The sequence below is a fragment of the Rutilus rutilus genome (assembly GCF_951802725.1).
Source record: "Rutilus rutilus genome assembly, chromosome: 7".
In the NCBI taxonomy this organism is placed as follows: domain Eukaryota; kingdom Metazoa; phylum Chordata; class Actinopteri; order Cypriniformes; family Leuciscidae; genus Rutilus; species Rutilus rutilus.
The window spans coordinates 14417503-14442192 of NC_140221.1; the positions used below are offsets into that span (position 1 = coordinate 14417503).

General features: G+C 37.3%; 1 protein-coding gene across 3 annotated transcripts; it reads right to left on the reverse strand.

Annotated features, from left to right (window-relative positions):
* Window positions 1–24463, reverse strand: tbcelb (tubulin folding cofactor E-like b). Of its 3 annotated transcripts, none has more exons than XM_084412888.1 (9): window positions 24345–24463; window positions 17359–17516; window positions 16367–16536; window positions 15869–16008; window positions 14909–15090; window positions 13989–14245; window positions 12799–12925; window positions 12528–12644; window positions 1–898 (listed from the first exon to the last, which is right to left on the reverse strand). In XM_084412888.1, exons 3-9 carry the CDS (start codon window positions 16503–16505, stop codon window positions 574–576), a joined length of 1287 nt encoding a protein of 428 aa, XP_084269014.1. In that variant the 5' UTR covers window positions 16506–16536; window positions 17359–17516; window positions 24345–24463; the 3' UTR covers window positions 1–573. The 3 variants fall into 3 exon arrangements, with proteins under 3 accessions (XP_084269014.1, XP_084269012.1, XP_084269013.1); XM_084412886.1 differs by having other exon boundaries at window positions 17359–17520; XM_084412887.1 differs by lacking the exon at window positions 24345–24463 and having other exon boundaries at window positions 17359–24331.
* Between the last annotated feature and the right edge of the window lie 227 nt (window positions 24464–24690).

Sequence of the window (24690 nt, forward strand, 5' to 3'; positions counted from 1 at the left end):
TGTGTCTTTTTTTGTCTTTATTTAATTTTTACATTATGTCTTTAAGACATTAAGAAGGGGGCAAGTTTTGACATTCTTAATGACATTCACTCTTATAAAATGATTGCCTGTACCTCAAACCATCATATTCATCCATGCTGAGGAGCTGAGACAAAGCCCAACTCACATAAATACCAAAACAATGTAATCCCCCCCCCCAATAAATGGTAAAATACTCTTTAGAGTAGAGGCATGTAAGGGGTTGAGGGTAATTCCTGAGAAGCTGTCTCATAAACACACATCAATTAAAATGATTAAGTCCACACATTTTTAGCATACATACTGTACAAACATCCACAGAGCAGTGGAAGTTAAAAAAGTATTTTTTTTTAATCCTGATCCAAAATCTCTTTTTTAAAAATATTTTATATACGATTGAAGATGCTGGTTTTTCTCTGTTGTAAATATAAGGCATGCGGACTTGTGCACTGTTCACAGCATTCACATTGCCTTTATTGGAAGATGGTATTCCAATAAATGTGGAAACATCGTAATTTTTTCCCAAACAGTGCCCAGCTGTTGCTCTCTTTTCAGTCATTGTGTCTTAGGCACCACCAAGATCTCATCTCCATCTCGTATACTGTAGGAATGAAGTGCTCGAGCTCCATATTTCATCTCCTGAGGCTCTAACGCGTAGCCAAGCTGCCGGTCAATATAGTACACACGTATCTTGTTTGGAGGTAGCTGGACCACGGCTCTCAACTGCTTCTTTAGGTCTCCCACTGTCTGATCCAATCTGAGCGCTAGGGGCTCTGTCTGGTCCCCGAAATGCACCTCTACTTGGACATGGCAGAGAGGGCGCAAATCCACTTCCGCAAGCGGGGCAAGGCGGCCATAGTGTGCTACCAAAGTGTGGTACCTGAAAAAAGTGGACAGCAGTGAGGAAAGAACCATGTGAGTTTAGCCCATGCTATTTTTGCAGCTACACCCAGTGACCCATTTATGTTAAAACAAAATGTTGAGTGGATTTGAGTTAAAAAGACAGAAAGACTGTGAAGAAAACAAACATAGAGAAAATATACAATAGCTCTGTTCTAAAACCTAGTGAACTGCCTACATAGAAAGCCTTTTGAACCATCATAGGCATACTCACACAGACTATTATTCCAGACAGTAGGCAGCAACATTTTGCTTACTTTTAAATTGTTTTGGCCAAACTGGAAATACTACTTTTACTACTACTAATGATAATATTGATTAAAAATGTGCAGTGTTGGGTCCTCAGGACCAGTGTTAAGAACGACTGCTGTTTACCTTTTTCCTGAGTAAACGATGAGCGCCGCCATGAAGGATTCTAACCTCCGTTTGAATGCTGTCTTGTTCCAGTCCCCATAGGAACTTATTGTTAAAACGGGGTGAAATTAGCGTCTGAATTAATTAAACATAAGCGCAGGGTTATGCTGTGCACTTGTTGGCTACCACAACTGCAATAAACAGAAGAAATTCCTGAAGTATGCAAATCTGAAAAGAATGTCCATATGTTACCATATGCCATGCATTTTATGCCAAAGACTGACAAGAGAATCGACGCACTCATTAAACTTTGATGGGTATGTCACTAACAAACAACAGTCATTGCGACACTGTAAACGGATGGCACTGTGGAGCCATGTGCTGTTTTAAACCATTTTCATAGGTTTAACGTTACATTATTAGCTCAGAAAATATGCTAATTTCACTAGAAACACCGGAGACCAAAAATGTAAAGTATAATTCCGCTATGAGTCGGCTGAGACTTCCGTGTTCAGGAAAGAGGTGGATAGAGTGCTGCAGGACTGAGTTAGCTTAGCAATATGCTAACACTAATGGAATCAATTGTGGGGTCAAGTTCAATCATACTTTTACATTAGAACGCAATGTGTGTGAGATGCTACCTATGTAGATTGTTCCAATTTTTAATTCAGTTCAAAGTGAGGTTTCTTGCTTTAAAAGGCAGCTGCAAGTAGCCTGGTAATACCAGACTCTGCTACTTCACTTTGCTTCGTAGACAGAGTCTGGAATAGCATAATTGAGAAGTGTTTTCTCTCTTGCGGGGGGGCGCTTGTCTGAAGTTTAAAATCCTTGGTTACCCGTAAGCCAATCACATAACGTTTGGTTATGGCGTGTGTTATGCGCATGCTTAGCCGCATCTAACTTCCACTGTAAACGCATGTATGATGCAAAAACTAAACCATCGAGCGAAATACCGGAGTGAACATGGCTGTGAACGACTTTTGCAGATTATGTGAAGTAAATCTACGCATCCACGATACAATCAGCGTCTACGTCACGGCTCTCAGCCCGCCCTCTGTTCGTTGATTGGCCCGGCTGTTTTCAGGCCGGTGGAAAACTGAAAGATAGGCTGCTATCTCAGACTGACTACAGGAGCGAAATGAAATTAGCGGAAGTAGGAAGTCTGACGTAGTCAGGCTAAGCTGCAAGGCCCTGGACTTGCAAGTCTACTCACAAGGTTTTGGAACAGAGCTAATGGGCTACGAAAGCCCAGGTGAAGCTAACTTGTATTTGATAAATGCCTGCAAAACCTGGTATGTTGACATGTTGTTTTCATCAAAAATGTCAATCACATTTAAATGTTTAAGAAAGACAACTCCTACAAATCAATTTACAGGCGAAATTAATATCAATGCACCAAAAAAGTGACCATAGAGTTGTGTGTTTGTGAAAAGACATGGTTGTGTATTTGTATACCTGTTTGTGTGCTTGTACAGCACACTGAGTTTTTAAACTGTGAGAAAGTTCTCACCACCACCCCTTTTTGTCCTCCCTTCTTTCCCATCTTGCTGAAGGATTGTGGGAAAGATAAGAGGAGATCGGCAGGGACAATTAAATAAAATCTCCACAAAAAAGTCTTTTAGCTTTAGAGGGCTACAGTAACCGACACAGCCAATCAAAGTAATTTCCCCTGCCTGTCCAGAAAAGTCTCCCCACAAAGCAGAGCCTGAGCCTGGGTAGGTGCCTGTGGCTCCCTGCCTTCACCATGGGAATACTGCCCCCTCTATACAAAGTGCCACTCTGTCTGAGAGAAAGAACAGTCTCACTCAAGGGTCTCATTTAGTGTGGCTAAGCTCCTTAAATGAACACGAATGGCTGTTCGCTGTGATAACATAGCTGCCTTGGATTCCTCAAACAGTGCTTAGATCAGTCTCGAAGATGGGACTGGACAGTCGCCACCATGCAGTGTTCATAGTAGAGCCATACAGTGAGTCTACTGTAGATACTGCATTTGTTGATGGCCTAAAAAACAACATGATCTGTTTTCAGGTAGATAACATGCACAATCACCATTAGCTAAATATTTAGATATCTACAACTTAACATCACACATATCTCCTGGGACCCAAGGAAATTCATCCATTATTTACTTGTCAGCAATTTGGCTTTTTATCTAAAGCGACTTCAGTACATGTTTACAGTGGCAGTCACCCTGGATGAACCTGGGGTAAGTGCCTCTTTGAAAGGCACAGCAGAGATACAAAATCTTAGGCTTTGTTTCAGACCCCAAACAACTGGAATCTGTGTTATCCAGTCTTTAGGACTGACTGTCATTTTGCATCAATTACACCTAAACAGTGTAGGCAATATAGAAAATATCTACATGGGTTGCTCTAGTAATGATGTAAGTGGTTGCATGAGACCAAGAGCATTGTTCATTACTGTATTTTTTGCATATGCTAGTGTTCAATTTTTTCCCCCCTATTCACTATACAGCATATTTTTACAGAGTTCCCTACAGGGTCCATGATAAGATTTTTATGAGTGAAACCCAATCATTTGGCCTCAGTGAGCCCCGGACAATTTTATCAGTTGTCCCTCCTGACAACAGCTCTGATTTATTATGAAATTGAATTTAAATTAATTTGGATATACCTGTAGACACTACTGCACATTGTGTATGATGTTACATACATGTTGTGTCCTGAGTGATGAAAAAAGTATTTGAAATTCAATCTGATCACTCAGACTGAAATGCATTTAAGTCTAATTTTGTTCATGTCAAAAAAGAAATGTTTTGAGTTGGATTTGCTAAGCGTTATTAACCCAGGTCCTTCACATCGAGCTATCACAATCTCAATGAAAACGCCACAATACCCTTAAATTCATTAAAACATAAATAGGGATTTGTTCCCTTAAAAGGGAACAAGACTTGTCTATGTTGTCTATGAATCCTTCTATCATGACATATTTAGCGTCAACATCTACCATGATGGATGCTAAAGAGCCTGGTTACTCCATCCACTTATCTTCTTAAATTTCTCATTGTCTGTATAGAATGATGCACTTAGATTTTCCCTATACATTTCCCTTCTTACATCCTTGTTCTCTTCTCGGCCCCTATGTTGTCATTTACCATCAAAATGTCAACAAGGTCCCAGGCTATGGTTACTCTAAGACAGTAAGATCAATATCCCCTTTAATTTCCTTCACACTCTCCTCCTCTCATCCCTGTCTTTGCTTCCTCCACTCTGCTATCATTTCTGTGTTTCCAATTACTCCAGGGAGGATCAACGTGCCCATGGCCATGGCTCAGGTTTTAGTTACTCAAAGGCTGTTGAATGTATAGGACTCCTTCACCTATTTCACCCTCTTACCTATATAGCCTACACTTTGTAAATAGTGTACCTAACAGTTGCCTAATGGAGGGTGACTAGGACCAATTTGTTTGGCAGCCTTGGTACAACTAAACTAAAGCTAAAGTATTTAACACTTTAACAGTGCAAATAGCTATTCTAGTGCCTATAAAATAGTTTCGGAAAGATATTCATAAGTATACACTAAATAATGCATATAAGCCTCATCTAGGAAATAGATGTGAGCAATCAAGCAGTGAAGGGTTTGAATTACACTAGCCAGCGCTCAAATCTCAAAATCTTTTCAGCGTTATAAAGATAACAGTCTCATGCCTACTTATGCCTAAAGTTTATGTCTAAGCAACCGTAAATGCTACTAAGGTTACTGTGAAATCACTTTGAAAGTCTCTCAAATGGTTATATCCATTACTTTATGCTACCACAGTTTGAGTCTCATAAATTAGGCTGAATGGGTCTTTGCATTGGTTACGTCTCATGCATTCAAAGAGGGCCCAGTCTAAAGGTGTGTTTGAGGTCAGAGAGGCATAATTTCTTTCTGTCCATTTCTTTCACTATTTCTCAGATCTTTGCCCTCTTTCAGAGTTTTATCACAGAGTTGGTAACATAGCCTAAGCTCTGATCTGCACCCAAGGGGTGGGGGCAAGAGCAGGCTGGGTTCAAAAAGGGGGCAACCTTAACCCATATCTAGAGTTTGCCATCTAATTCTGCACCTGCCCTTTCACCCTCTAGTGCCAACTCTCATCTCAACCTCATCCCTCTGGGAAAATGGTTTTCCCTCCAGTGAAACAGACAGAAAGGGACAGAGAAAAAGAAAGAGAGAGGAAGTGGATGGTGTGAGGAGGTCAGAAATTAGGTTCAGTGTACCTTGGTTTTAGTTTACATAGGAGTTGGAAAGAAAGTCTCTGAAGAAGTGGTCCCGGTGGGCACAAGAAGAAACAAATTAAAAAGTGACTTGTAAAGGAATAGTTCACTTTTTCATTAAAGGTTTCTTATGTCTTTTGAAACACTTCTTCTTTCAAACAATAAATATACCCTTAAAAAAAAAAACAACCACAAAAAAAACCAACACATGAATTTCACATGTGGAAACCGTCACTACATGATTCACACCCAATCACTTAGATTTCACATGGGAAATGTTCCAAAACCACGTTTCCCATGGTCACACAGTTGTCAATCAATATATATATATACAAACAGATGGATAGAAGTCAAGTTCTTTGGAAATCTCTAAGGGAGTCCCCCAAGGTAAACGTTTTAGCTCCTGTTCTCCTGTTTTTATAAATAACATTGGTAAGGACATGCCTACAGCTCAAATTCATCTTTATGTAGATGATACTGTAATCTACTCAGTTGCATCTTCACTAAGTCAGGCTGTTGATGAGCTCCAGACTGCTTCATCAGATGATGAGCTCATCTCCTCACTATCCACTAGCTGCCTGTCCCCTGAAAACACTGTAAAAAAAAAAAAAAAAAAACGCGTTCTCTGTAGACAGCCCAGGCTCCACAAACGGCAAGAAAAACAAACTGGCCCAGCCTGGACCACGAAACATAACAAAGAGTGTTCCAGCCAATAACTTGAATGATTTGGGGCTGGGGGTTGGGGGGTTAGTGCGTGTGCACATGAAGGGGTGTGTGGGGAGTGGAGGAGAGAGAAGCATGAAAAGGGAAGTTAGCTAGAGGAGAGATGTCCTAGACAACGACTAACGTTATTTATATTCTTGAGAATTTTGATATGGCTGACACATGACCAAAGAGACGACGTTCCGATGAACAAATAACAAAGAAGAGGGAAAAGGAGAAGGAATGCGCGAAGTCCCGAATTTACATCGGAAAAGCGTTCAAAAGGTGGCGAGAACTCCGCTGGCAGAAGGGCTTACAATCCGACATTCAGGTGGCTCTGTTTTTGCTGGACAGGTGGGTAAATCCAGTTTGGTTTTTCTAAATGGTTCATGACTGTCAGGAAGCACGGAAGGGAGGGGGAGGGGACGGGATGAGGAGGAGGGAGGGTCGTGCTAACCTCCGTTTTGTTTGACAATACTTTGAACGTCAACAAGAAGTGACTTCACCCAACATCGCTTAGAGCACCTTTAAATAGCTCACTCCCAGAACTCAGATATTGCTGGTATTCAACAATTGAAAAAGAAGGCTCAATCTCTTTTAGAGTACACATTGTACACTTACTGAAGATGCTGAAGCTTAAGTTGGGATTTTTTTTTGTTTTAGTGTCAGTACTAAATTAAACTATTATATGTTGGATATAATGTATAATAATGCAATGGGGGAATATTTGTGGCCAAAAATTTGGCCTACATTATTTTAAATATATCTAGTCAGTGACAGAGTGCAATCATATTTGTCTAAATTAATTCTATAATTTTAGCTTCAGAATTATGAAATTTTTTATTCTGGTGTCACCACTGTCCCGTGAATTGGGTTACCAGCACCAAGTCCAAGCCTATTAATTTCCACCCCCAATATAAGACCCAATTTTGCATTTTAATCAACAGACATTTTTTGTTAACCTTTTACCATATGTCTTGGAGTATCACAATAATATCGTATCGTGAGTTCAATATTGCAATATGTATCGAATCGTGACATGATCTAATGTATCGTTAGATCGTTACACCCCTAATGTATTTATTTGTGCTCTTATGCTTATATTAAGGCAGTTTATTTTTGTTATTTTTGTTAAGTCTTTATTCTTTATTCTATGTATTTTATTTTTGTAATTTTTTTGCGTTTAATCTTAATTGTGTTATCTAAGGTGTGCCTTCTTGGCCAGGTCTCTCTCGAAAAAGAGATTTCATCTCATGGGACTTCTTGAGTAAGTAAGGGATAATGCACTCATAATGTAAGGGGTTCTCATCATCCTGATTATTCTGAGATAACAACCGTCTGGATGTACATTATCCCGCTTATTACAGGGCTACTTGCCACACAAGTAAATAATTAGACACAAAATATTGATCCCCTGAGTTGATCTGAGTCTTTAAACGCAAACCTTTCGCGTAGAGAGCAGTTGCAGAGCAGACGGACATTTAAGAGATACGGTAAAGTCATACCACTTATTACACAGCATTTCGCCACATAAATAATTATAGAGATAAGAGATATTGATTTCAGATTAAACTGTTTTAAAATCGTACCTGTTTGTATTTTATAATCCAACAGTGTACAAAACAATAGTCACAAAATGGCAGCAGCTGCGTTTGTATGAAACAAGAGAGAGCGAGTCCACGATACTGGATGGCATAATTAAATAACTGTGCACAGAATAATAATTTGACCGAGTTTAAATATTTTATTAGCTCACCAAATGCAAAACTTCCACGAAGAAAAAACTTTCCTAGCAAGCATATAGCGCTGCTGACTTCAGTAACCCGGATGAGCCTGTGTTATCTGTTTTCAGCGGTTGTTATCTGGGAATAACATATTGATGGATGACGTGATTGACCAATCAGAATCAAGTATTCCACAGAGCCGTGTAATAAACAAAGGTTAATCCGCTTTCATTTTATGGAAGAGAGCAGCTCAGACATTCTGCTAAACGTCTCCTTGATGTTCCACTGAGGAAAGAAACGTATACAAGTTTGGAAAAACATGAAGGTGAATAAATGATGACAGAATTTTCATTTTTGGATGATATTGATCCCACAACTTATTAATTCATGGCCACATTGTACTAATTCACTCACCTAATTCATTTAATTTAGTTCAATCATGGCCACAATATAACTAAACCAAGGTGAATCTTGGGGATACCTTTGTGAGAGTCTGTGAATACATTTCTGTTTTGTTGGAGCTGTGGTGTGCCGACTTTATCTTTTTTTCTGCTTAACGTTATCATGAGCACATTTCATAAGCACATGTTTAAGAGAGGGTTATTTTCAAAGGTTGCAAAAAACGAATTTTACTATCTGATTGTCACGGTTCTGTTAGTTTGGACTTTTTTGTGTTTCACCACCCTTTGCCTGAGTTAGTCGTTTGTTGTCTTGGTTGCTCATTATGTTCAGCAATTATCTCCCTTATTATCACGTGTACTTAAGTTCTGTTCTGTTTGTGTTTCATTGTGGTTGCGCTGTTTATGCCTTGCTCAATGATTGCCTTTTGGATTATCTAATAAAGTCTTTACTTTGACATTCATCTTCATCGTTGTGTGCTTATCTACAACCACCAGCTGTGACACTGATACTAGACATATTATAAAAGGACATTATTTCTGAGAAAGGCCGCTTCCACATCTTCAGTTTCCCGACCTTCTATAGCTAGAGTAGGGATGTCGCGATTACCTGATTTCACGATTAACCGTTATTAAAATGGTGGTCACTATTATTAAACCGTAAGAATTTGGAAGTTATGGTTACAATAGGAAAAAACGTGAAAATCAGGGTTTGTACAGACACTGTCAAATGAAATTCCAGGACTTTTCAAGCACTTTCAAGCACTTTTTTGTTTTCAAGACTACAATCAAATATATCACTTATCAAACAATATCTTTAAGGTAAATAGATAAATAAAAATATACTAATAAAACAAAATGGTACAAAAAAAGTGCAGTACAAATTATGGAATGACTGTGGCAACTTTAAGAATGGGAATCCAAAGCCCTTGAACTTTCAGTGCATAGAAAAGCAAATAGAAAGAGGGCATACACTTCGTATATTCTTATTAATGGTGTAATAACAGAAGAAAACAAAGGATTTAATTTGTTAAATGTAAAGCATTTCATTGTAACTAATTAAAAGTAATTATGTTGCAATCTAATGACTTGTTTGCACTAAAAATATTTTATAGTTTTTTTTTTTATAACTCAAATTACAGATATAAGGTATTCACAATTCAGCTTACAACTCGTTTAATAATATATATTGAATACAAAGTTTACAATGGCTATTATTGTTCAATAAATAATATTTTATATTAAAATGTTGTTGCCGTACTTTGTGTTGATGATGGGGATTTATCAACAACTTCAGTGCAAGTTACACCAGTAGGTGGGGGCAAGGGACTGACTTTAAGAGTGAATTAGTAGACCATTTATTAGAAAACTGCTGATTCATTCTGGAAGGAAGCAAGGATGTAAGAGAGGGAATTACTTCAACTTTGAACAACACTTTATAAAAGGGGCACCTGACAAGCAAAGCGGATCCTGGGTGAAGCTGAATCTGACGCTTCCCTTCAAGTCAAGTCAAGTCACCTTTATTTACAGTATATAGCGCTTTTTACAATACAGATTGTATCAAAGCAGAACAATCTGTATTGATTGTTCAACAATCTTCAACAAGATCATTCCATTGACCAGCGCTGTCCCAGTCATGGGAAATGACTCCCTAAATTGTATCCACCAAATAAGCAAATTAAATAAACTATTTGGGAGCATTTTGACAATCTAAAATTATTCAGGAGTGGTTAAAGACAGGTATACAATATGCAAAACATGTTTCAGCAAATGCGACAAACCCATCTAATCTGTTACAGCAACTAAAGTATCACCACCTTTCAGAGATTCACGCCCAGATCAAGGTAATAATTTTACAAACATTGAAAATATTATTAACCTTATTTGTAGCACGCCTCCTGTCCACTAATCGCAATAAGCTTTGTTATTTTGATAAAAACAAGGTCTCAGCTTTCAAATTCTGTATTTTTTATCACAAAATTCAAATAATAAAGCTATTTTGATGCTCTTTAATGTGGCAAAACGGAGCGCATGTGAACCGATCATCTCTCCTGCTTTACTACTAGTTATAGCTCGAGATAAACATCAGAAGGAGGTATGTGAAAGATGCAACGCTTTTCACCTCAGGGAAGCCACCCAGTGTCCGTAAACATGTTACTTCCCTAGGGAAATTAACTCTAGAGAGGAGCTTTTTGATAAATATACATATTCTTTTATTTATTCATTCTATTTTTTACTTAAAGGGATAGTTCACCCAAAAATGTTTTCATCACTTACTCACCCTCAAGTTGTTCAAAACCTGTATGAGTTTCTTTCTTCTGTTTAACACAAAAGAAGATATTTTAAAGAATGTTGGTAATCAAACAGTTGATGGTAGCCATTGATTTCCATAGTAGGGAAAAAAAAATACTATGGAAGTCAATTACTACCGTCAACTGTCTGGTTACCAATATTTTTTTAAATATCTTCTTTTGTGTTCAACAGAAGAAAAAAAAACAATTATAATACAAGTATTTGTTTTCAACTTGTTTTCAGTTCGAAGTAGCAATATAGATCTTACCTGCATATCCAAACAAATGCTGAAATAAAATTGTGATATTTTTGTGGGTGTTTTTATTGTTGTATAAAAGGTAAATTTGCAATAATTGTAGAAATCGCGATCTTTTATCAGGCAATAATCGCACAGTCAAAAATTCATTGTGACATCCCTAAGCTAGAGCGGGAAGTTCTGTGTCATAACTGTTTAGACACTAGGTCTCAGAGCCATTCCAGAACAAAGGAAACAGCGTCTCCATCGCTCAACGGAAAAATAGGAGAGACTGAGTCAGGGACGTCATTCCATCCCCTTTCGAAAAAATCCTCCAGCTAATTCAATCCCCTCTAAAGCAAATGAAAAGGGGCAGGAGAGAAGAACAGGGAGGGAGAGAGGGGGATGTAAGGAGGGGAAGAACGAATAAAGCTGCCACCTTGTGTATCGATTTTCTGATTGGAGTATTCCAGTACAAAGGCGTCTTTGAGGAGGGAGAGAGTGGACACATTGTGTCCCAAAGGTTAGAATCCCCTGCTGGAAGCTGGGGCTTGCCGTAGTTACTGAAAAAGTCCTCCGTACACTCTCTCAGGTTAAGTGGAATGGGGTGTGCAAAAGAACGTGGGTGATCCATTTTCCATGTCTTTGACCTGCAAAGACCCTCCAAAATATCCCTCGAAAGGCCCACCAAAATGTTCCCTGAAAGTCCCCCCCAAAAAAACTGAATCAATGAGGAAAGGGGGGAGGCAGTAAAACATAAGGGATGGGAGAGTTAAATGTCACCTGCATAACTGGAGGCACCAAACTAAAGAAAAAGAAGTGGCAGGAAAACAGGTTTGAAAATAGTGGATGGCCACCATGATACTTAAGACATGGCCAGAGAGAGAGAGAGAGAGAGAGAGAGAGAGAGAGAGAGAGAGAGAGAGAGAGAGAGGAGGCTATTTTTGCTAAGCCGGAAAGAGGTGGCTGCTCTCTTCCATTGTTAAGATTTTATTACATTGAAGCAAAAAAAGAAAAAAAAGAAAAGAAAAAGCTTTTGTAAACTAAAGCCACTTTAACTACTTTTACCACTTTCAATTGAATAAGCAATACTGACAAATAAAAAACTGCAAGGACTAAACTAACCTTCAGTGTTTGAGGAACAACTTGTAAGAGAACCAAAATTACGGAAAAACACTGATCTGCCTCCACCCAACATTACTTTTTTTTCTCGATAATCTGTTTTACTAGGATGTACTTTACAACACAAAAGTTAAGCTACTTCTGTTTCAACGGGACTTTACACCCTTGTAAAATTGTCCATTTTTGTAGGACCCTCTGTTTCTATATAGACCTATTTTGTGGATATTCAAAAATTAAAAGATACTGATTTGGGAATGACTACAACTGCAGAAAGTAACCATAGGGCTAGTCAGATGTGATCGGGAACAAAAAAAATAATTTCTCCATCAACATTTTACACTGTGGGAAAATGGATAACATAAGTCACAGATAAGACTTAGGTTTGCAGTTATGAAGGAATACAAATAAGCTATTTATTTAGGTTTGTTTTATAGACTGGTTAAATTATATATATTTCCATGACACAGACACCAGTCATTTTCTAGGATCTACTGTATATAGTTCTTTAAAGAGAAAGAGATTGAAAGAGTTTAAGTTTATTGAGTGCGGTGGTGTGTGGGGTTACCTCTGTGGTAGCTCATCCTCAGGGCAGTCCTGGTGGTAGCGGATGAAAAAGCGTTCTGCATCCTCTCTTTCTCCGTCAGTGACAACACTGCCGTTCAATACAGTCACATTAGGCAACCTTACAAAACACAGCAGAAGGACAAGTTTGTGTGTGTATGTGAGGGAGTGCATGAATGCATGGACATTTATAATTCCTTATTGGTGGCCTGACTGATTTTTGTAATCATATCTAACAATTGCAAAAGTGGCTACTTTTGTGTACGTTTACTCACTGTGCTACCATAAGACAACGTCTCTCCTGATCGGTGTAGGGCTGCAGTAAAGGAATACCCATCACTCTGACCTCTTGAAGCTTTGGTAAGAAATTCAGTTTCTCGATGTCCTCCCAGCGACTTAGACCTAAAATAACACAAAAACTACATATTAGCTAATAATCTATAGGGTTAGTTTACCAATTTTTTTTTAAATTCAATTACTCACCCACATGTCGTTCCAAACAGATAAGACTTTTGTTCATCCTCGAAAAACAAATGAATTTCTGCCCCTCCACTGACACTCCACACAACTTTGATAGTTCAAATCGCATCAAGCAAGCACATTTTGAACTTCCCTTTATCATATTAGATGTGCTGTAATAAATTATGCTGGAATTAATCTAATAAATTAAATCTGGTCATCCTATAGAATGATCGTGTTCGATTTATATGGATAATGTGTGCATTGTTTTTATGAAGTTTTTGAAGTATCATAGTTTTAGTAGAATGGACTTTCAATTGACGGAAAGGGACAGAAATCTCATGTTTCATTAAAAATATAATTTGTGTTTTGAAGATGAACAAATATCTTATTAGTTTGGAATGACATTAGGGACATGAGTAATTGATGACAGAATTTTCAGTTTTGGGTGAACTAACCCTTTAATAGTCAAGTCAAGTCACCTTTATTTATATAGCGCTTTTTAAAATACAGATTGTTTCAAAGCAGCTATAGGCAATAATAGGAAATTAAAGCAACAAAGTTTGTTTTGGCTATACAGCAGCTCTAGAGGAAAGCCATTGACCAGCTTAAGTAAGTTCAGCGTTGAGATATACTACATGATTATTTAGGAGAGGTACTTAAAAATATTTACACAGAAAGCTGATGACCTGCAGTGAAGCTGCAGTGGAGGGAAAGATTTTCATTGAATTACAACTTTTTAAGTCTGTTCCTCATACAGATAAATTGCATTATTTCAGAAGACTTGGAATACAGTGCACAATTCATGTGAACCCCTATTTTTTGGCTGTACGTTTTTATTTATTTTTTATTAATGTCATCATTCATTTGACTTTTACTGGTATTCTTTCTTTTCTTTTCTTCCCATACATTCTTTTACATCCTATATTTATATAATTCCTTAAATAAGGAAAATGATTGTCCCCCCCTTTCTGATTTTCTGTCTACAGAGATGGTGTTTATGCACCTGAGTTGTGTAGGTTTATGCTGCGCAGGTTGGGGAAGAGTCTATGTAGGGAGTCCTCAGGCTCGTGGATAGACGAGAGAGAGTTGTTTGCCAGGATAAGAGACACCAGGCCCGGATACATGAGGCCCAGCTTACGCACCTCCACCCATTCCTGCAGCTGGTTATCTGTGATATGCAGCAGGCGCAGGGATGGGTACGATATAGATGACACACTCACGCTCTCATACTCGTTCAGACACAGAAACAACTCCTCCAGCCTAGATACATATAACCACAAGAAAAACACACAAGATTTAGTGCATGACAAAATGATGGGTGTATACTTCCTGCAACTAGTACGATACGGCAGCCGCACAATGCTAAAAATAATCTCTGTGCAGTTACTAAGTCAGAAAAAAGACTTTTTTTCTTAGAAAAAAGAAAAAGTGCATTTAAACACAAAAAATTTGAGTTTGGTATAATATTATATTTCTTGGGAAAAATATTTTAACAAAACTGCTTAACTACTTGGTATAGTATTTAAAAACATTTTGATTAAAATCAAGTTCATGCTTTTAAGAGCACTTAAAAACTTTAACATCAGGTACTGGCAAAACATCTACTATATGTTGCTTGGAAAAAATATAATTATATATGGCTACTTTAAAATGTCTGTCAATTTCAATTTATTATGGCCCCAAGAATTATGTAGATAAGTAATCTACCAGCAGTGGCTTACAAGGCCTTGCTAACCAGCTAAACCATCACTGGTGTGAGTTTAGGGTGGTACAACATGTTTGTCCTAACAATGAATGCTTTGGAAAAAAATATATAACTTAAAAAAACACTTAAAACACAGACATGTAAGAAAAAGCCATTGATAGTTTGCAGGGGGCAGCAGCACATGCAAGCTACTGAAATGTTACAACACACACACTTACTCTGGGGTCTCTCGTGTAAGTGTGTGCACCATGTCCCAGGTGACATACGTGTTATTGAGCACAAGGCGGCGGAGGCCTGAGAATGCTTCAGCAGTTCCAGGCTCCAGACTCGACCCTCTCAATGGATTCATACTCAGATTGAGAAAGTCTAGATTAGGGATGTTAGACAGGATCTTGCTTATCTACATAGAGGAAAGGAAAAGAGAGAAAAGAATGAATAACTGACTGAACCCAACCAGTTTGTCTTGTCGAGCTTGTGTCAGGTAGCAGACATACTGTTGAATGTTACAGTCTCACCTGTGCATAAAATACACTTGTCAAAGTAAAGGTGCGGTAACATTAGCCAAATATGGCCAGCAAAAAAGGTGCACTATCAGTAATGTAGTGATACACATAGCACTGCTCAGACAGAAGTCACTTTCAAAGCAAGCAGTATTCTGTTGGTCAACGTGGTGAATTTGTCTACACAAAACCTGAACCCGATGCTAAATCTGTGAGGGGAAATGTTTAAAAAATCGTATTCAAAATTCCTGAATGTGCGGATTCCTATTGAAATGACTAGATTTTATTGGTTTAATGTTTATTTTCAATGGTAAATGTGACCGTACCTTAAAACTTATTTTACTATCCACCAACATCAGACTAGTGAAATCAGGTAATACTTTAGAATAAGGTTCTATGTTAACATGATTTAATGCAACTTTTACAGAATTTATTAATCTTGGTCAATGTTCATTTCTACATAAACTAACACATTTGTAAAATGTACATGTTGATGTTCATTGTTAGTTCATGATACCTTATGCATTAGGTAATGTTAATGAATTGAATATTATTGAATCTCACAGTAAGTGTTACCTATATCTTATTGTGACATCGAATGGGAACATTCTTTGTGCTATATACACAAATGTAAATACACCAGAGACAAAACTTGTGACACAAACACCTTTTTCTCACCTCTCCCCAGTCTTTAAAATGGTTGTGAGAGAGGTCTAGCTCAACCACATGAGCACAGAAAGTGGCCACCTCCTCTTCATCTCCGGCCTCTGTAATTCCACAACCATCCAGAACTAGGATGCTGGGCAGATTTAGACGATCTAATACACACACACGCAGGCACGCACACACACACACACACACACAGATATAAATGCCATTTTAAATACCAGTTTAATGTAATTAAATGATTAAAACTCATTAAAATGTGAAGATTTTAATTTATTAAAACATTATTTATTTACAGGATTAACTTCATATCTTTGGAATAACCTTTAGTTTTTGGCCCTAGAATACATTACCATAATGATAACAACATGTGCCCTTCAACAGTTCCACCAACTTAGCAAAACAGTGTTAAATGGCAACAACAAGTGTATCAGGATCCAGATCATATCTAACACACCCTCTTTAACTAGGAGGCTCAGCATTTCACCTAAAGCCAAAAATAAAACTGACCTTTGACAGGTGAACCCTGGGGACTCGACCGGATCACCACTCCAGCTCCTGGCCCACGGCAGTATGGGAAGTTTTCTGGGCTGTACTTCTCACTGATCACCTGCACTAAAGTGCGTCCTTCCGTCTCCTCTGTCTCCATCTCACCTCTCCTTCCACTCTCACACCTTCAGCTGAGCAAACATAGAGTAGCATGTATGTGTATCATTCATTTGATATTAGCATCAGTTCCAGTAAAACAAACATGTTTTTATCAGTTTTGTGGATGAGTGGACAAGCTTTGTCCTTGAAAGACATGCTTTGCTAACATTAGAATTGTGTTGTTTAAAACACATGTGCAACATTCCATTTGTACTTCATGTATTTGTACACTTTGTATTCATGTTGGTTTTATGTTTTTTTTTTATACCATTTACAAGAAAAGTTTCAATTTAATGACTTATATCATGTGGTTTAAAAAGCAAGGAAAGAAAACCTTGAAAACCATCCCTTATACATTGAATACACGAGTGTACACATCTTAAGCAATATATAATTTTTAATATATATATTCTAAGGTAATTTTTTTATAAATATGAATTATTATTTAATAAAGAGCATTATGTTTTTGGGGAGTCTTTTCTAAGATCTGGACCACATAACCAGATGAGTAATTTTGCTGATAAAAGGAAAAAAAAAAAGGAAAAAAAAGAGCACTAAGCAGTGAAAACATTTTGTTAAAATATGCAAATAAAATAAAATTATATATATATATATATATATATATATATATATATATATATATATATATATATATGCAAAGCTACTCACATTTGAATGTATTTTTTTTAAACTAATTGATAGGACAAAAAATGAGCATCATTGATCCTTTTTTCACTTGAATCGATGTTCAAATTATCAAAACACTACTACACCACACTAAAAAGCAATTGATTTCTATATTAGGAAACAATGTTACAAGGTTAAAGCCAAAAGAGTGAACCCGGCTGACTCACATTTGATCTGGAGGTCAAATAGGAGCACATTGATGGTGGGCCTCGCCTCCTGTCTGGTTTTGATACTAGACCCCCGATGGCTATGGACATACAGCATCCAGGAATGGACCTCTTAACCTGTGGCCTCGTGGGTCAGGGCTGGGGGTGTCCCACAGCCCCTGACTCAAAAATAGCAAAAATAATAGACAGTAACGGACAAATGAGATGATGCGCATGTGTCACATGGAAAGCTTGTGGTCACAGAACAATCATTCCTCTATCCCTTTATGATGTCTAAAGAGGTAACACAAGCACGGGTATGGAAAGATCTGCCATTGAAATCAGATCCAATAACGCTTTGTCCGACTCCCATATGCTGCTGTTTTATACAAAAGCTCCAAAACTCCAGTGGTGCAAACAGATGTAGAACTCTGGACATACGTGCAAGCTTCTTTTATATTGACAGAAGAAACTTTAGGAACAAAGAGATCTTAATTGCTGAAACATTGGCTTGCTGAGTTACTCTGTCTGTAGGTATCTTTCCACGAGCAGGGGAGTGATCTAAATCTAATCCTCAGAAATGAAACCGGTACAGACAGATATCTGTCACAACATCCTGTGAAGTCCATTCAAAGTACATCTCACAAACTTCACTTCAAAGCAAGATTCATCTTGCTCCAAAACCTTGTCTGAACAGACCAGACAAAGTTTTTTTTAGTTTTTTTTTATAGTAAAATGATTTTTTAATAGTCTAATAGTAAAGGACTGGACTTGTTTATGTGTCTGATAAGCAATATAAAGAACCAGTTTGTAATTTCACTTTAACTTCAGTTTTTGGACATAATAAAAAGGGTTACATTTTACAACAAGGTCTCATTAGTTAACGCTGGTTACATTAACTAACATTAATTATTAATAAGCAATACATTTGTTACAGTATTTATTAATCTTTGTTAACGCTAGTTAATAAAAAATACAACTGTTCATTGTTAGTTCATGTTAGCTCAGGTCCATTAAATAATATTTGGAGATACAGTTTTTGATTTTTAATAATGTATTACTAATAGTGCTGTCGATTAAAAAAACACACTAATTAAGTTCCACACTTTTTTCCAGTAATTAATCACGATTAAAAATATTGGAGTTTTTAATATTTTTATACTGTACTAATTTCACAGTTACTCCCAAAATTTATGTAGAAACAACTTAAAGATAGAATATTTGAAATATTTGAAATGAATGTAGGCCAGTATCACTAATACTACTGGTACTGATGTCTCTATGAAATTGATTAAAAAAAAAATATATATGATAGATATTCAACATTACAGTTGTCTTGTCAACATTACAGTTGAATGATTATGTTATCTTGGACTCTGTTTGTTTTCATTAGTCACATGTGTTCCTTTGTTCTAGTTTCCCACCACTCACCAGTTACCATGGATACAAACACTAATCATCACAGCTGTTTGTTATTTTTGTCATCATCACCATGTATTTAAGTTCCTCCTTGTGCACTCTTCAGTTGTCCGGTATTGTTTGTGTGTGATGTTTGCACGCTGTCTCACTATTCAGTTCTGAGCTATGTCCTGGTTGTTATTCCTTGGATATCCGTGACAACAGTATAATTAAAAGCTATATCAATTTCAACATTTATTAGGCTTTAAAAAACAACTTTTAATTTAAGTGAACTCATAAACCCATTATAATAAATTTACCTGTGGCACTGCATGAATAATAAATTAAGTAGCCTATAGATTGATCCTTAATAAAGCTACAATTTTCTCTGTTACCTTTGTTGTTTGATTACATAATGACAGACATCACAGCAACTGGTTTATTAGGCTGCTGTGACTTTAAGATCTGCCGCGCTGTCACGCTTATCTCATTTTCTCACAACTCTTTAATTTAATTTAAGACATTAATTAACTCATTTAAGACTGCTCGACAAAACGTGCATTTTGGCATAATTCTGCATGTTATTGTTCGTTCAAGCATGAAAGAGAACTCGATTCTGGCACGTCTTTCTGTCCGTCGTGTGTGTATGTCACACAGACAGGACATTCTCTTTTGTCTTGTCGCACTTGAATGGTTTAAAAGCATTTCAAGTCGAAGAAATCTTTTGATTTCATGGTGACTTTAACAGCTATAATGTGAAATACCTGATCACCATATCAAACGGACTATTATATGAACTCCCAGTGGATCACTTTTTTTTGTTGAATTGTCAAGTCACCTTCATTTATACAGCGCTTTTAACGATATGGACTGTTTCAAAGCAGCTTTACAGTGATAATAGGAAATTTAGTTATTGTCCAACTAAAGTTCGTTTTGATCTATTCACTTCCGTTGCAAAGATCATTAGTTGTTAACTTAGGGGCCGCTTACACGACACCGTTCTAACAGAAAACCCTTAACGCTTAACGGCCCGATCATTTGCAGAATTATTTATCGCTTCCGAGTAGCCATGTGAACCGCAACTATTTTGACAACGTTTTATCTGTACAGAGGTAAAGGGAAGGAGAATAGCACTTGTGTCTACCCATGCTCCTTAGCCATGACCATATTCACAAATAACAATATTCATTAAGCAGCTATATTTGTAATGCCTAGCTGCTATTTCCAGCCATGCTCTACTCAAACAAGGCAAAACACTAAATTGTTAAAATAACGTTTCAAAAACAATTTAATTTAGAAACAAAATGTGACAAACCAACAGGTATTTGGTTATTTAAAATGAAAGGTGGAACCTCCTTTCCTACAACCACCATTCTGAGTATTGCAATGACTCTTTTAACTGTTAGGTGGGACTACAACTGTCTCTCACTTGAGAATGTATTATTGTTGCAATGCAGTATATTCTATCCATTCTCCAACCCACTTATCCTCTGTAGGGTCACCGGGGAAACGATGTAGAGTGCACTGGTGCCTGTACACATTTGCAGCAGTGTTGGTCCCATAAGTATTTTTCCATTCATTTATCCCACAGGGATTTTTATATGCCACGGACCTCTGCATGGACTCTACCAGACCACTGAAGGTGTCCTATGGTATCTGGCACCAAGACGTTAGCAGCATATCCTTCCAGTCCTGTAGGTTGTGAGGTGGAGCCACCGTGGATCGAACTTGTTGGTCCAGCACATCCCACAGATGCTCAATTTGATTGAGATCTGGGGAATTTAAAAGCCAGGCCAACACCTTAAACTCTTCATCATGTTTCTCAAACCATTCCTGAACAATGTGTGCAGTGTGGCAGGGTGCATTATCCTGCTGAAAGAGGCCACTTCCACCAGGGAACACCATTGTCCTGAAGGGAAATACCTGGACTGCAAAAATGTTTAGGTAGGTGGCACGTGTCAAATTTATGTCCACATGAGTTTCCCAGCAGAACGTTGCCCAGAGCATCACACTCCCTCCACTGGCTTGTTGTTGTCCCACAGTGCATCCTGGTGCCATCACTTCCCCAAGTAAATGGCGCACACATCCATGGCCACCCACGCGAGATTATATATATATATATATATATATAAAAAGACACTCATCGGAAGTGGCGACCTTCTTCCAGTGCTCCAAGATCCAGTTCTGATGGTCGCGTGCCTGTTGTAGGAGCTTTTGACGGTGGACAGGGGTCATCATAGGCACTAACCATCATTCAAATTTTGTGTGACTTGTGCCACAATAGACCTTCTATAGACTCAGAACAGACGGGATAGCCTTCATTGCCCTCTTGCATCGATGAGCCTTGGGCGCCCAACACCCTGTTGCTGGTTTGTGGTTTGTCACTCCTCAGACCACTGTTGGTATATTCTCACCACTGCTGACCGGGAGCAACACACAAGCTTTGCTGTTTCAGAGAGACTGGCACTGTCCCAAATGGCACAATTTAAATGCACTTTTGGTCTTGTGGACTTTGTGTCCGTCAAGTCCATGAGACCCTAGGGAGTCCCATTTGTCATTTTAGGTTTCAGAAGGGTGCTCGCGAGCGCCCCCTTTGCAGTCAATATGCGCCATCGATGCACACTTTTGCAGAGCCCGCACTGATGAGCTCCGCAGCAGACTTATATCCGACAGTTGAATTATTTTTTTTACAATTTTTTTTTAAAGGGTTTCTGTTAGAACGGTGTCGTGTAATAACAAATCATCCCCTAATAACAAATCATCTTTGCAACGGAAGTGAATCAATCAAAACTAACTTTAGCAGGACAATAACTTTATTCTAGAGCTGCTGTAATGCCAAAACAATCTCTGTTACTTTAATTTCCTATTATCATTGTAAAGCTGCTTTGACAATATTTGGCCGAGATACAACTATTTGAAAATCTGGAATCTGAAGGTGCAAAAAAATCGAAACATTGAGAAAATCGCCTTTAAAGTTGTCCATTTATGTTTGCAATTTTGCTGCATTCACTCACAAAAATAAATGTTATTATTATATTTTTACAAGTATATTTACTGTAGGAAATTTACAAAATTTCTTCATATGGAACATGATCTTTACTTAATATCCTAATGATTTTTGGCATAAAAGAAAAATCAATAATTTTGACCCATAGCCTACAATGTATTGTTAGCTAATGCCACAAATATACCAGTGCGACTTGTGACTGGTTTTGTGGTCCAGGGTCACAATTATTGTTAAAAGCGCTATATAATGAGGGTGACTTGACCTATTGTGACACATATGTGTAAATGGCTTCTGGAATGAGAAAAATGTAGGGCGGGATTTGATTTGAAAACAAGAATTGTAAGTTTGTTTGTTTTTTTGATTTCATGGTGACTTTAAACACAATTATAAAAAAAAAAAAAATTTTTTAGAAATAATGCAATCAGATGGCTTCAACTAAAGCACATACCATTGATTAACAACCTGATTAACAAACCAACTGTTGCTCTAAGAAAAAGGGTTTGATTATAGGGATTGATTTTAAAGGCTGAGTATGTAAGTTTTGCCGCTAGAAGTCGCTTATTCAAAACAATAACAAAGATGTAGCTTGATGAATGAGTGTGAAATCATGGGAGTTGTCATCTTCCTCTCCACAACCGATGGAAAGCAATCTGATGGGATTCAGCTAGTAATCATGTTCATGGGTGAGCTAATATATTAAAGTTTTATTAACGTTCCTTTCGTCACATTTAACGTTCGCCTTCTTCTTCCCTGTACTTTGTTACAGTTATGTTTGATCACTAAAATTCACAATATTTTATTTCCTAATGAAACAGCCGCAAGAGCAGAATTACTACTCATACAGGTCACTTTATCTAATGAAGTAAACTGTGGGGTAACGCAGTGCTGTTTTACTTGATCAAAACAATCATACCAAAAATGTGTTTTTAAAGTTATGTTAACATTACTCTGTGCGGCTGGTATGAGACACTTATTGCACATTGCAGTAAGATCGATATTAGAACATCATATTATAATATCAATTGCTCGCCGGGCGCCACAGTAAATGGCTGCCCACTGCTCAAGGTGTGTGTGTCCACGGTTTGCAGTTGTGTGTGTGTTCACTACTCACTTATATCTATCCTAATGTGTGTGCACTAACTTGGATGGGTTAAATGCAGAGGACACATTCTGAGTCTTCACTCATAAAAGCTGGATTACTTGTGTTGCTAAATGGCATGCAATTAATTTTTAAAATATTGTATGGAGGAGAAAATGCTATATTACAGTTAGCCACTTGACAAAATAGTGTTGTCTCTGACATGGTACAAACATGTTACTCATGGTAAATCAAGTAAACAAGGGATTCAATCATTCAAACAATAAGACTAACACTGTTTAGTTTTCTGTCGATAAAGATATCCAAACAGTTGCTCACCTGTCTAATAAAACCCATAATATATTAAAGCGTATTTGGTGTTTCCATGGTTTCTAAAATCGAGGGTAACATGTATCAGTGACAGGGGATGCAATGACACTGCAAAATTACACTGGTTAAAATTTATGATTATCCAAAATGTTTATAACAATGTTAAAATCCATTGTTATAAACATTTTGGATAATGTAAGGTACACAAGTCAACCAAATAAATAATACTGTTATAGTGGTTTTTGGTTGATTTATGTAAGAAGATAAGTTACTTTAACGTTATCACTAGACTAATATTAAAGAAACAATCACAGATAGAAAAGTGTGAATATCAAAAACCTTAATCAAACCGATTAGTGTTATTGGTATGTAATAACTATATATCTCCCCAAACAACAGTTGTTTCACAAAAAAAAAAAAGAATTTTTTTTTGAAAGCTGTTAACTTGACTAGACTTGTTCTAAAATAAGCCTGAGGTCAGGAGTCACCCGTTTATTTGAATGCATTACAAACAGCTGCGCATTGCGCATTGACATGTTGTTGAATTTCAAATGCACGGCTGCCATGACAACGCGTTTGTTTTGGATTAGCGCTGTTCGACCAGATTCTGCAGCTTTGCAATAGAAACTTCTTTAAAATTTACACTAGCTTTTGTTTTTGAGTGTTTAGAGTTTTAGTAAGTCATTTGTTTTAATAACGCACAAAACATGTCCTTTTGAACTCACTATGGCTTCACGATAAGCTAAATATAGAGTAATGTGTAACATTAGGCATTCACAGAGGTGAACAACAGCGAGACAAGCGCGTGGAATCTAACGTTATCTATCTATCTATCTATCTATCTATCTATCTATCTATCTATCTATCTATCTATCTATCTATCTATCTATCTATCTATCTATCGTTATCTATCTATCTAACGTTATTACAAAAACAACATTAGGCTGCACCGAAATGTAGTTTAGCGTTTTTGCTTATAAATGCGAACAACGAAATTAAAAGGCAATTAGGCAAATGTCGTGACCAGAGGAGAGGATATTTACTATGCTGGATGTTTGAAAAAAAATTAAAGTACGTTATACAAATACAATGGCTTAATTTATAATGCATCGCCCCTCTCGGCATCTACAGGCACAATAAATAAAATGCGAAATATATGTGTGACATTTTACTTGAGTTGTTTGATACGCTTACCAATGACAAAGGTTCAGCAATTCGCTCTGCTTGTTTTTGTTGTTGATCCGTTGACAGTGTTTTGAACACGAAGCTCTACCGTAGTTACTTCCTATTGGCGAAACAGGGTTGTTTTGCAGCCTGATGCTCCAGTACAGAGGGTGGCAGCACAGACACTAATCACATATTGTAACTTGACATGAAAAAAGTAAAGATTTTGTTTATTACGTTTATATATGAGGTGTTTGTTTACAAAATCATGTTTTACTCTTTAACTACGAGACCTTGGAAACCGTAATGTATTCTAAACAAATATTAACCAAAATCAAAACAAAACAAAAAATTGGGGGGAAACAAAATAATTTTT

What these genes read in the sequence shown, in the direction of transcription:
- tbcelb (XM_084412888.1), bottom strand. Translation starts at nt 16,505, where the DNA reads ATGGAGACAGAGGAGACGGAAGGACGCACTTTAGTGCAGGTGATCAGT. An exon ending in CATAAACCTACACAACTCAG is followed by an intron (nt 12,926 to 13,988) that starts GTGCATAAACAC and finishes GTGTTATTTTAG; the next exon opens with GTCTAAGTCGCTGGGAGGAC. An exon ending in CGTTGTCTTATGGTAGCACA is followed by an intron (nt 12,645 to 12,798) that starts GTGAGTAAACGT and finishes GTGTTTTGTAAG; the next exon opens with GTTGCCTAATGTGACTGTAT.